Source organism: Chlamydotis macqueenii, chromosome 2 (genome assembly GCF_036417535.1).
Source record: "Chlamydotis macqueenii isolate bChlMac1 chromosome 2, bChlMac1.mat, whole genome shotgun sequence".
NCBI lineage: Eukaryota > Metazoa > Chordata > Aves > Otidiformes > Otididae > Chlamydotis > Chlamydotis macqueenii.
Genome location: NC_141557.1, coordinates 109,770,534 through 109,784,338, shown reverse-complemented (window position 1 = coordinate 109,784,338; position 13,805 = coordinate 109,770,534). Strand labels below are relative to the sequence as shown.

The 13,805-nt window shown below is 37.7% G+C and overlaps 1 protein-coding gene across 6 annotated transcripts in view; it reads left to right on the top strand.

Annotated features, from left to right (window-relative positions):
• PTPRM (protein tyrosine phosphatase receptor type M) overlaps window positions 1-13,805 on the top strand; it is a 495,115-nt gene that overhangs the window by 104,128 nt on the left and 377,182 nt on the right. For all 6 annotated transcript variants that reach the window (XM_086740639.1, XM_086740640.1, XM_086740643.1 and 3 more), the window contains exon 2: window positions 10,887-11,009. In XM_086740639.1, the coding sequence (XP_086596765.1) occupies window positions 10,887-11,009 (123 nt within the window). The remainder of the gene's footprint in view (window positions 1-10,886; window positions 11,010-13,805) is intronic.

Sequence of the window (13,805 nt, the reverse complement as noted above, 5' to 3'; positions counted from 1 at the left end):
AAGATACATTTTAAAAGCTCAACTGGCAGATGAGAAAAATGCTGTCAGGTTTCTCAATGAAATCCCTTTATATATAGACAAATAGGATATTATAGGAGTTTTTTGACAACAGCAAAAAAAAAAAACAAAAACAACCCAAAACACTTACTTAGCTCAGAATGTCCTGGTCGTTGGATGAAATGACAATTAATCTCTCGGCTATCCGAATCGGATTTGATAAAACAAGTTGTCTTCAGTCCAGCTATTTGATAACTTCAGAGGCAGTATTAACTGTCTGTAAAAGTTCTGGAAGCTGGGGAAGAAATGAGTCTTGGGGTTTGCTTTGAAGATGTTCTGCACCGTACTGGCAATCCAGCTGTGGTATCTTAAAGTTTGCCGTGGGCTCATTGTCTTAGAGCTGACTTTTACTTGTTCCAAGTCTTTGAACTATTTTGCGCTGTTTTATTTATTGACCTTAGAAAAACGTAATGATACTGAGCTTTAAGATTAGAACTTAGCTTGTCATTTGCTTCTTATTCTGATTTAATCTGTGCTGTTAACAGATACAGTTATAGTAGTTACACAGTAGTTAAACTAATTTAAAATATCGCAAATTTTTATTACTCTGTGACATGAGCATGAGTGTTGTTTGACAATGTCTGTCCACTTACCTAATGCTGTAAGGCAGGGAATGCACAAAGCAACTTTGACTTTGAAGTAACACTTTGGTTGGAGCAAGTGTTCTTTAGCTCAATCTGAATTGTAAATTTATGTGATAAATGTGTTGAAGCAACATAGTTTTTTTTTGGTTTTTTTTTTTTTTTTCCTCCTAGCATGAAGTACAGCTGAAAGCTGATTTGTTTTGTGAAAATTTGGATGACTTTTGGCACAACTGTAGACAAAAGCCCAGCGGCTGCTTACTGTGTTGCTTATTCTTGCCTTTGTTCACGTCCGTTCAGTCATGCACATCCATTGCAATGTGGGGCAAAACTATTGGGAGGATTACTGAATAGCACAATTTCTAACTGAGAATGAAGATACTGGCTTTTAATAGTCTTAAGAAAAAAGTTCTATTTCTCAAAATTACTAAGTAGCTCAGTGAAAATCTGAGTACGCTGGGGTCAGGAACTGATTGGCTTTGTGAGTTGGATGGCTGGCAGTGCTGGCAGTGGGTTTGACTGTGGCTTGACTGTGTTTTGTTAGGCTGTGTTTCTTCAGAGCCCTGGGATGTCCTTGTGACAAACTGAAAATCTAATACAGTGTTTCCTGAATGGATGTTAGAGAAATGGACTGGTGTGGTCTCATAATCACAGTCTTGGAGACTGTATGTTTCTTAGGTGTTTAAATAAAGTGTCGGGGTCAACAGACCTTTTATTATGATGGATTTTGGCTGCAGGGCATGCGTTTCAATCCCTTCCTCCCAGCTGGTGGGAGTGGGGAACTGATTATCTTGACCCTGTTTTTTTCCTTCCTTCTGAACTGCATTTTATTTCATCCCAGATTTTCCAGTGTATACATTTCTTTCTTGAATATCAGCTGTGAAGTTTTATATTGTTACCCAAATGCTTTCCCCTGCTCTCCTCTGCCCTCCCCTGGACAAATCTTTCTGGGGCAGCTCTATGCTGTATTTGAATGATATATGTAGAAGCTGGGGTACGTGGGTGAGGTGAAATGGAGTAAGCAGTTTTTAGGATAATCAATTAAAAAACTGGAATTAATATGAAGCTACTGAAAGCAGACAGCTGTCATCTTTCCTTTTGTTGAAATTTGCCCATCTTCGACAGATCAGCACAACTGCTTGCATTCCTCATAAATACCATATTTAATGCTGAGTGATTCCTGAGCTCACCCTTTGTCAGGGCAGCACGTCACCTAAGGCAACAATGTAGGATTTTGCCTCTAGGCCTTGGTAGCTCTGTAGCAGCAAATGAAACCAGGAAAAAAAAAAAAAAAGAAATCAAATGAGTAACTTCTTACTATGTTTAGACATTTTCTTTTTAATTCCAGCTGTGCGTGCTTAGGCATGTTTTGGTGATAGCTCTCCTCAGTGAACTGAAAGGAGAAGTGATGGTAAAATTGCAATAAAATCCAAGTGAGGAGAGGACAGAGGCATTCTACATAATAATTAAATTAATAGAGGCAGTTTCTGTTACCAACATAAGAAATCACAGCTAGATGCTGAGTGGAAAAGAGGTACCCATGGTATGGGTTTTGTCCCTCGGATGACAGAAGGGTGAAGTGCTGCAGACTACGGCTTCAAAGGCACAGCTGGCTCATATTCAGTCTGGGCACTAGACTGAAAACCTCTTTCTTCTTTTCCCTAGGAAAGAGTACGAAAAACATTCTCATGTGTTTTACTGTAGTGTTTCAAAACAGAGGTGTCATTTCAACTCATTTAAAAGGTACTGCGTGTTAACTTGTCAGAAGACGCTATACCTAATTGTTACCTTCGGTATACATCACTGCAATACATACATCTGTCTCCCACTCTCCTGGTATGTCTTTATCAGTCACCATTTTAATTAAATGATGAAAAAAATACCTGTCCCACATCTCCGTTTTGTAGCATCTGCTTTCCTTGCCAACCAAGATGATTGAATGCTTTTACATTTCTAATAAAGGGGTTTTGTGCACTCCTGGGTGGTAGCTATAAAACAAATTAAATGAATGCTACGATACAAATTATATGAAGGAGGTGTTCGGTTGTGTTTTTGTTTTTCTCAGTAGTCTTATTCCACTGCCAGAATATCGTTTCAATTTTTAATTCTGTTTTAAGGATATGCAAAGAAGGTTCTTTTTGTTAGTTATTTGTAGGTCAAAGTTTTATGTCAAAACTCTTCAGGCAGTTTGCAAAAGAGACTTCTGCATTTTGAAGCACAATTTTGTCATGTATTTGTGATAAACAAGATATAAAACATATGGGAAATCTCCCTTTTATTTATTCTTTTTTTTTTTAGTGGTTTTGACTACAGTCCAGAATTTCAGCAGATTGAGTCAGCTCCAAAACACGTGTATGTCACCCATCTCCCTTTTGCAACTAGTGTGCCCAGCGTGATCTTTTTAATAAGCTATGTACATCTGTAGGTTACATATATGTTACAAATTGGGCTTGTTATTCTTGAAAAGTCATTCCAAAGTACTTAGCATATGGAGATTTTTGTTCTTACAGACTTTGTTTCAAAAAAGTTATCATAAAAATAGTTATTACGTTTATAAAGTGAATTCCCTGATCTAGAACCCTATTTAAGCATTAAATTAAGAATTTAAAAAGTACAACAGTATATATACAAAAAGAAGTGAAAACAAAAAACCACACAAACCACCAAACTCCCCCAGCCACTAAAATTTATCCATAGCAGCTACTTGTACAAGGAGCGTCTCTTTTAGTATTAACTTGTGTTGAACTGGAAGATCAGCTAGTAGTTTTAACACTCAACATGATATCCTTCCCTATTACTAAAGCATAAAATCCTAATGACTTTTACAGATATGCTTGTTTCAGTAAGACCTTTCAAAATAAGGTTTCCTGAATTAATTTCTACATAATCCTGTACTTTCTTTGTTGGACCGACCACTGGAATATTTCTTTCAGTAGATGTGTTCTAACTGGTGACAACTGCACCAGGGATATAATTTGTGTATCTAAGCTTAGGTGTGCACTTGCCCATCTAATCGATGCCATACATTAAGAAAAGCTATTACTAATATTGCAAAATCAAACACCCTGGCATTAAAAAATGCCAGAAATAAGTTTACTCACAGAATGTTAATGTTCATCCATTTCCCCACAGGCTTGATAAATATTCAGTGACGTATAAATGGCACAAAGATATGGATATTATGTGCTTACACGAGATAGGTGATATTTATTTTAGGAGCCCTTATGCAATGTCTTGTCTTTTATCTGTGGTGAGTGGTGTCTTTTCCTGTATCTTGGTATCTAAAAGGAGTTTAAATGCACATTCTGAGAGGAAACTGTTCCTTTTTTTCAGGGCTTTTCAGTAGAGTCCAAACCCCCAAATTTTTAATTATTCTCAGTGTCTATTAGACAAGTGTAATTTTTTAGAAAACATTTTATTTGCTGAAATGTGTGCAGATTTCCAGGGAAACTTAGAACTGACAGATATGTCTTCCATAAAATGCAACTTGGCTACAATGTCCCGTGTCACCAAAACTGAAATGTTTTTGCAGGTGTTTGGTTCAGTTTTTGTCAGGTAAGTAGAGGGAGAACAGAGAGAACAATTGTAAATGTTTTATGAACATGCAGTGAGTTTTTGAAGTCTCATAAATAACAGCTTTAAATGTTTATTTGAAATGATTTTTTTCACTGTACTGTCATCACCTGTGATACTGTTGGAATTGAGTCTATGAATTCGGAACTCTCTAGTGTTCTTTTACCACCTTTCCCAAGTATCTTAGCACAATTTTGTATCATTTTCCATCTGTTATTCTCCCTTACAGCCAGAATTAATATCTGGCCTTTCTTAGTTGCAAAATACATCATTTTACCTCATCATCTTTGCTCTGGCTGATGAGATTCTTCCAGATAATTCTTCCATCCTCTATCTTTTTCAAAACCCTTTCTGAGCACAGCTGCAATCAGAGTTCTTTAATTGTAAAATCTGTTTCCTCTTGCTCTTCTCCCTCACCTCCGTGCATATGCAGACTTGACAAAAATGTAGATACTGTTTTAAATTAGATTGACTTTATGCAGCACATGGATGGTGTTTCAGACTCCCTGACCAGTAATCTAGATTACAGTATTATTTTATAGGTCTGAACCCTTGCCTCTAGTATGAATAAAAAACTTGGTATATTTTGAGAGAAAATAAATGTTCCGTTTTAAAACCGACTAGCCGCTGTTGAAAGCTCACTTGTGAAGAAAGCGTGGACAGGAATTTTTGGCGTGTGGCTGTCACTGCAGATATGTGGCAGCTCTGCATGTGCTTTGGAGGCGCAGAGCGAAGAGTTTCTTTTGCCGGCTGTCTCAGAGCGAGCATGTCTGGAGAGTCCTTGTAACGTGTAATGCTGTAACACCTTTGAAAGGGCGGGTGGAGACTTTTTTTTTTTTTCTGAGAATCTACACACGGGGCAGGCCATTGTGTCCAGTTTCTAATGTTCTTTAAGCCATCCATTTATGTGGTGGTGGTTAGATTCCTTGAAGCTTTGTCGGCTCAACCATGTCTTGATTTTAGAGAGTTGGACAGTTTTGTATTAGACAATTTTTGCAATCACCGTATCGTTAATAAAAGTTATACAGTAGACCAGAGCTGTCGTACAGGTTTAGAGATAGCATTTACATTTTTTTACATTAAAAATTGTCTATTCATTCCCACTTTTGCTTTTTCTGTTGGCCAGTTTATAATTGAGAATGGCTTTTTATTTTCCATTTTATGACTTCTTACCTGCTCCCAGAGGAGTAGTCGTTTATTCTCTGATTTGATGATCTGTCAACTTAGGGGCTCAGGATCCCATTTTCCTAATGCTGTTTCTCAGATCATTTTCTAATTGTTGTGAGAGTGCCTAGGTAGGATGATTGCCCTGAAATCTAAAACTTTAAAAATGTAAAAGAAAGCGCAAGGCAGCACTGTAATGCTGGCTCATCGTCCTGAGCAGTAACCTTTGGGGATGAAAGCTGACAAATTCACAGTGTAGTCAAGCTTAACAACTGCAATTTGTCACAGTTTTGAGTCATTTCACTTTTCATTTGCCTTAGTGTATTGTCCAGGTGATGTGCTTGGTCCATGGCAGTTGGATGCAGGGATGTTCACAAGGACAGGAGGAAATGCAACTGGCTGGGGAATGGCGTATTTTTGTTTTGGACAGAGGCTTTGTTTTTTTGTGGTTTTTTTTTTTTAATTATTTTTGTTGGTGTGGTTTTTTTGGATTTTTTTTTTTTTTGTTTTTTTTTAAATACACAGAAAGAAAAGATGCATTGCCTAACAGGAGATTAATCTTTCACTGCGTTTTCAAAGCTCCCTGATAACGTGCATAATCTAGAGACACCCAGCTTTCGGATCAGATATCAAAACCTTTATTTCTGTTTTAAAGAATAGCTACATTGTACTTAGAGTTAATCAACATAAACACATTTGCAGTATGAAACTGAAAATACAGAGACAACAGAATTTAGAATACTTCTAAAATGAGATTAAAAAGAATACTATTAAAATGTGGGATTCAGTAAACTTATTTTCTCGGTTCACCTATTCTGCAACAGAATTCATGGTACTATGGCAGACCAGAAACCACAGGGTTTTGCTGTATAGACAAAATGTATTTTATCCCAAAGCAGGGCCCTCGTATCAGTTCTAGTATGCACATATGTTCCCTGCCAATGCCAGCATTGGTACTCGTAAGCACTAAAAGTTTTAGCACTTGTACATTTGGCAGCAAATTTTTCATAGAAAGTACATACTGATCTGAGATCTTTGGAGGGTATAAGACTAACAAAAATAAAGCAGTATGCGGTGTAACTTGAACTTTTTTCTATGTTAGTTTTTGTGACTTAACCAATTTTGTCTTCTATTGTCCTACTTTTTGATAAGATATTCTTTGAGAATTCTTCATAACAGATATCGTAGTTATAGTCTGTAACACACAATACTTTGAATAAAACTTTATTCACATTAGGAAAAATGTAGTGTATTCTTTATTGCATTTACTTTAATTGGTTGCTTTCATCTTAAATTATATTCCGTGTTTAAGCTCATAAATTTTTCAAGATCTAAAGTAATTTAGCCAAAGCAAAATAGAAACGTGCAGAAAGGATTTGAACAGTGGCATAGCTATACTGAACTGGATTCATGATGGTTAAATGGATAATTGCAGTTGAAAGAACTGTAGGCTGTAATAGACTGTGTTGCATCTTGTGCATTTGTCAATTCAGTTCCTCTTAGGAATCCAAAAATATCTATAAAGTGCAACATAAGTCAAAGAATCTTAATGGGGTATGTATCTCTTGTTTTACTCATAAATATTTCAGTCAGCACAGAATTCATCCTTTAAAATACAGTTCAGCTATCCAAACTGTAATGTCAGTATAACAGGGCAGGAAAATTGCTTTGCTTGCTTAAACTACATAGCAGACAATATGTATTTTGATTGTTATAAATTCTAATAGCAAAAATGTTCAGAATTTCTCAAGCGTGCTAGTTGATTAAAAACAGCTGCCTGTCTTGGGAGTGGTTCGTGTTTCAAAACGGTGCAACAATGAGAGACGTTGAAGACCACTGATAATTTTTCAGATTTTACTGGCCTTTGTTGGTATTGTATGTGGATAACTTTTTATGAAGTGGAAACCTTGCACAGCAAGAGCTAGAAAACAGGTGAAGCACTGCAGAGAAGGGCAGGAGGGCTTGAGTAGATGCAAGGGTTTTATCAAATGCCTTGACTCGTTTCTAAAGAACTTTTTATTATTTGTAATACACGCGGATGTGAGGGTCAGAAGGTTGGGGAGCAGGCATAAGCGATTAGGACTGTCAATGACTCTTGGTTTACAGTAATTGTTACTTGGCTAATTTGACTAAGCTTTTTTTTTTTTTTTCCATCCAGCAAGATTTTCTGTGTTATTCTTAGTTCAGTTTATAAACTTGCCTATACTTTCAACACCTATGTATGCTGTGTATACTGTTTTAATCTACAAAAGACTTTCCAAAAAGCTGTGGCTGTGCAAAGCCTTCGTTAGTATTCACCTTATGCTTAGTGGCGGGCTGTAGAAAGAAACACGGCTTGGCATCTGTGCTGTAGAGGTCTTATATGTGCTGGTCAGTTCTCTGGATAGATGGCTGTACAGCTTAATTACTCGTAGTAATACTTACTACAGTTTAGTTATTAGTTTTGGGTGGAAGTGACTTAGGAGTGGAAGGAGTTCAAAAGTTCTTTTTAAACTCTTCCTGTAGCAGATGCGAAGATTAGATACTCATTTTGAGGAAGTTACAAGAGTTAATTCACAAAGATTTGAAGAATGTAAATAACAAAGATAAAAGAAAAAAAAAAAAGAAATCCTGGCAGTGGTTTAGCTATAGTCTTGCAAGAGAAATGAGGAAAAACAGGCAGTGAGAAATGGTCCTGTGCTGACAGACAAATGGCCTAGACAAGTAGAAATGTCATTCAGTTTAACCACATTTTTGAAATCTTCCTAACTAGTGAGAAGCGGAGAAATCATTCTATCTGGTATCACAGACTCTTCCCTTTTTTATGGTTTTGGGCATGTTGCAGTGCTTGGCTGCATTTCTGGGTTTGAGCAAGAAAACACCTTAAACTCTTCTATGTAGTCTTATCACTAGAGATATGTATGAGGTCTGGCAACTATTCCATACATTTAGTCCTGTGTTTGAATTGAAGACCATGATTTATGCTAGGTTTTATTTGGGTATATACATTTTGCCAAGCTTGACTATGTTGCACACTGCGTAACTTGGTGTTTAAATTTATGTCCCGGTATTATTTGCAGTACCTTTGCAAGGAAACGGGCTGGATGGCTGAGCTCAGAGAGTTGTGGTGAACAGAGTTAAATCCAGTTGGCAACTGGTTGCAAGCAATGTTCCCCAGGGCTCGTTTTTGGGGCCAGTCTTGTTTAGTATCTTTATCAGTGATCTGGACGAGGGAATTGAGTGCTCCCTCAGTCAGTTTGCAGATGACACTAAATTGGGCAGGAATGTCGATCTGTTCGAGGGTAGGAGGGCTCTGCAGAGGGATCTGAACAGGCTGGACCAGTGGGCTGAGGTGAATTGTATGAGGTTCAACAAGGCCAAGTGCTGGGTCCTGCACTTGGGTCACAACAACCCCATGCAATGCTACAGGCTTGGGGAGAAGTGGCTGGAAAGCTGCCTGGCAGAAAAGGACTTAGAGGTGCTGGGTGACAGCTGGCTGAACATGAGCCACCAGTGTGCCCAGGTGGCTGAAAAGGCCAACAGCATCCTGGCTTGTACCAGGAACAGCGTGGCCAGCAGCAGTAGGGAAGTGATCGTGCCCCTTAACTCGGCACTGGTGAGGCCACACCTCGAATACTGTGTGCAGTTTTGGGCCCCTCAGTACAAGAAGGACATTGGGTTACTGGAGCGCTTCCAAAGAAGGGCAACAAAGCTGGTGAAGGGTCTGAAGCACAAATCTCATGAGGAGTGGCTGAGGGAACTGGGACTGTTTAGTCTGGAGAAGAGGAGGTTGAGAGGAGACCTCGTTGCTCTCTACAACTACCTGAAAGGAGGTTGTAGGGAGGCAGCTGTTGGTCTCTTTTCCCAAGTTACTTTTGATAGGATGAGAGGAAATGGCCTCAAGTTGCATTAGGGGAGGTTTAGACTGGATACTAGGACAAATTTCTTTACTGAAGGAGTGGTCAGGCACCAGAACAGGCTGCCCAGGGAAGTGGTGGAGTCACCATCCCTGGAGGTGTTCAGAGAATGTGTAGATGTGGCACTCCGGGACATGGTTTAGGAGGCATGGTCGTGTTGGGTTGATAACTGGACTTCATGATCTTGTAGGTCTTTTCCAACCTTAATGATTCTGTGAAACAACCTTTTGCTTCACTGGTGGTTTGGGTTTTATTATTTTTTTGTAAAAAAAGCACAAATAGGTCTGTGAAAGTTGATATTTTGCTTTTGTTTCTGAAACTTAGCTTGTGGTGTATTTTATGAAGTTTGAAGTAATATTCATGCGAATACTAGAACAAATGTGTAAATGGCTGCCTGATTTTCTAAGCCTTCCCACTGGAAATGTTGCAGATAATATTTTATATACTTTATGCAAATCTGTTGTATTTCTGAATTTGTTTAACTTTAGGAGAGATATATAAAGTATTCTGTAATGCTATTTCTATATGTTCTAGGAAAATTTAGATCTTTAAAGTCTTTTTTAAAGCTAGATTTTATCTATTTCCTATTTTAATACAGCTTGGCAAGGCTAAGCCTGCTGTGCCTATGGACAGATAGCAAAGATTATGAAGTGTCCTAAAGTTTAGTTTTGTTTGGAACAGCTGCAGAATTTACTTTAATATGAACTGAAATATCCGTGACTAGGGTTGTGTTTGTTTTCCTGAATAGGAAAGATGTCATTCTTCACTGGAGTGAAACATCAAACATCAAAGAAAACAGAATTTTATAGCCCTGTGTTAGTCTCCTGTTAGAACAGACTGCTGTTAAAAAGCTGGAAAAGTTTCCCCTGTACCAAAGAGGAAAAGTGAAGCTTTTCCGTTTTTTTGTGGATAACGTTAGATTCTGTTCTGCTAAATTTGTCACAGTTGATTTTTCCCTGCCCTGGTTTGGGATAATGTGAGGTTTTATAACATGTTATTCTTTCCTAAATTACTTGTAAGAGAATGAGAAAAAGAGACAAAATAATACTGTTTTCTTTCAGAGAGTTTGAGGCTGCACATAGATCGGCTTTTTAAGGTAGATATGCTGTATTGTACCAGAGGTGCTGATCCCACAAACACCCAGGCTGGTACCTGTTTGCAGTGCAGCACACTTGGGAGCATCCAGGCCTCCCCTTACTTGGAAACCAAGATGCAGGAATGTGAGCTGATATTCCCATACTTCCAGTTTTCTCCTAAAATGTAGCTCCTCAGGCATGGAATAGTTTATTTTTTCCTGAAGAATGCCAATCATGATGTTCTGAGTTTTACTGCCTTTTATTTTGCTGGTTTGTTTTTGATACCTGATGATTGTGTCATAGGAGAAAATTTATCTGCAGTTCTATATCTGCTGTTTTACCCTTGGGATTTTGTTGTCATGACAAGGTTTTATGCCCTATCAGAAAGTGATGATGAATTAATATATAATAATTTGTATTAAAAGACGTCTAAAAATTGCTCAGTCTACGTTGATCGTGTTGCAGTTGTTAGGATTAGAGACTCATAATCTGTTACCTGTATGCCTTGTTTAATTTTTATCTTTGTGTTTATTTTACAGGATGCTGTACTTTCGATGAGCCTCTTAGTTCCTGTGGCTATAGTCAGTCAGATGATGATGATCTTAACTGGGATCAGGTGAATGCACCGCTGAAGCCCTCCTCAGGTCAAGGGATGCCATCTGGTTGGTCTTTTATTTTGCTTTGCTTCTCTTGGACATTAGCTTATGTGTTTATTTAGCATGTCTTGACAGTACTATTGTTAGAATGCTGCTTCGTCTAAATCTGTTTGTTAATTGTAATACTCAGGTTTTCCAAGTGATTTTTGTGAGGGATATTTGGCAAATCAAAGGTTTTGTTTTGTTGAGTGGAAGCATAAAGGTTAGAAAGTAGTCATAGAAGATTAATGTTATCAGGGAAGGCAGAAAGCAAACAGAATGATGGCAGGAAAATGCATATGAAGTAGTGCTAGAAGCAGGCAAACAGCACTACTCGGGGAGACTCAACGGAAGAAGATAAAAGAGATAAAACAAAGATGGCCTTAGACATTTTCATCGAGAGAGATATTAATCAAAGTCTTCTGAAAAAGAAATGGAGAGTGAAAAAGAAGTGAGAGAAGGAGAAGGGGAGAGGTATCTCGAAACAAAGGGCCTCAGTGGTATTATGCTTGTTGTGTTTAAAAGACAGTTGTGATGCTATTCTTTCATGTACTTTGTGCACTGCATGCAGTTGGACGTAATTCCATAGCAACAATCCTTGCATTATGTTGAACTATAAACTTACACTGGTAATACAGTCATTCCTTTACCACTTCCTCCACACAAATATGTAAAATCTGACCATTGGTTTTAAAATATTCACTAGCCTAAAATGTATCAGGTAGGGGTTTTTTTTTGTATTTTTTTTTGTTTGCTTGTTTGGTTTGGTTTTTTTTTTTTTTTTTTTTTTTTTTGTGTTTTTATGTAGGCTTGTTAAGAGTTCCCCCGGTGTACTGGTCTCCATCTCCTGGGGGATGATTGCCTGTAGTCCAGCTTGGCATCTTCCTTGGCTTTTAAAGACTGAGCTTCCAGTGACTAAAAGTGGCCGAAACAAAAAGAGAACTTTGTAAAATCACTGCTTGTAGCATCATGGGATGTCTTCTGCATTAGCCTCATGATTTAGTATAAATATATCCAGAATACTTAAAAACATTGCAGATGGATGTGCTGGTGTTTCACGTCCATGTCAATTTATTCTTTAAAGCACCCGTGATGTACATTGGCATTTGTGTAAAATCCCTTTAATAGTTATCCTTTTTTTCCAAGAAAATGTTTCTGCCTTATTTTTTGGGTAAGGTAATTAGCATATAAACAGTGTGAATCTTCAGAAGTGACCATATAAACAGCACCTGAACATACACACCTATCACTAGCGCATGAATAAATGCTCTGAAGTATGATGTGCACTAATCAGCCCTAGATATCATTCACTCATAAAAATGCTCTCAGTGGTCTTCACCATAGATCTATCAGTGTTTCCATGTGTTGTGGACAACAATGTATCTCAGGTTGATGGTTGAACTGAAGTGGCTTTTCCTTCAGCACATTGTTTCCTCTGGCAAAGGCAGGGCTCCCAACTTCAAGCTGAATATTCAGTTTGCCTGAGTCCCAGCACTTGGATCGTCATGCCAGATTGCATTCATCATCCCAGATAAAGGAGGTTCTTGCAGATTCCTTTTTAAACTGATTCTTGTCCAATGGTGTTGGCACAAACTAGTAAAAATTTTCTGGACTGTTTCATTAGTGCTTAATAGGGTTTCTCAAGTTGGAGCTAACACACATAGTTTATAGGTCATCTGGGCTTGCAGTACAAGCTATACATTCTTTTCCTCAATCACGCCACTGGAAATTCTTTCTATTCCAAATTTCATTCATTACTCTCCCCACTTGGATTTTTTGGAAGCGATTGTCAGTATATGTTGTTCAGTTTTCTTGGCAGATAGAAGGGGTTCAAATCTATGTTATTTTCTGTGATGACCATAGACTTGAAGATTTGTTTTGTTTTCCCAGAGGCAAGGGTCCAGACTAAGTAGGGACTGTTATTTTTGTGGAAGGGAAAATAATATCTATGTAAACTTATTTATCAGATGTCATGCAACTTGTTTCTTATTTGTCTTCCTGCCTTTTTATCCGAAGACTAAAATAATGTTCTGATGATCAAGTTAAAAGATATTAAACTTGGAAATAAATTATATTTGGAGTTTAGGGAGTTTTATTTCTGCCCATAAAGGAAGTGAAATATGCTTTGGGAGTCTTGGGTCAGAAGATGAATGAGGAGGGTTGTGGATAGTGGTGCCCTAAAAGGTCAAAAACCCCTTTGAGAGGGAAAGAAATGCTCATTTTTGCAAATGAGAAGCAATGTGTCTGAGGGCACAATTCAGTCAAGTAGTATCTAATTTTTCCTCATAATTTCATCTAGACAATTTTTTCCTGTTCTTGTTCAAATCATCATATTAATGATTTTAATTAGTTTTCAGTTAGCCTTAGCTGGAGAGTTATGTGATACACTGAAGAAATTATTTCAAGTAGTTTGTCAGCAGTTTCTGAGCTACATATTTTAGAAAAAAATAACTTCAGATGGTAATGAATAGAATATCTTAGGTTAATGGTTTGTGGGGAAATCTTGGCTTGAAAGCAAAGTGCTTTGTGCAACAATGTTGTAATACTAGATTGAAACAAGAACTCTCAGTTTAATAGTCCCTTGTCAGTAGAAAAAATTGATGCACATAACATTCCTAATTTCAGGCAGTATGCTCCAGTGAGTGAGTTGATGTCAATATATAATATTTTGTATAATTTGGTGGCAGTCAGGGGGAAGCACACTAGTTATGGCATTTGATTTATTTTAATCCACATGGGACTGTTGAGAGCATAGCTGTACTTCAGACGGACAAATATTTTGGCTTGATATGTTATTTCAGTGGGACAAAAGAAATGTCATAT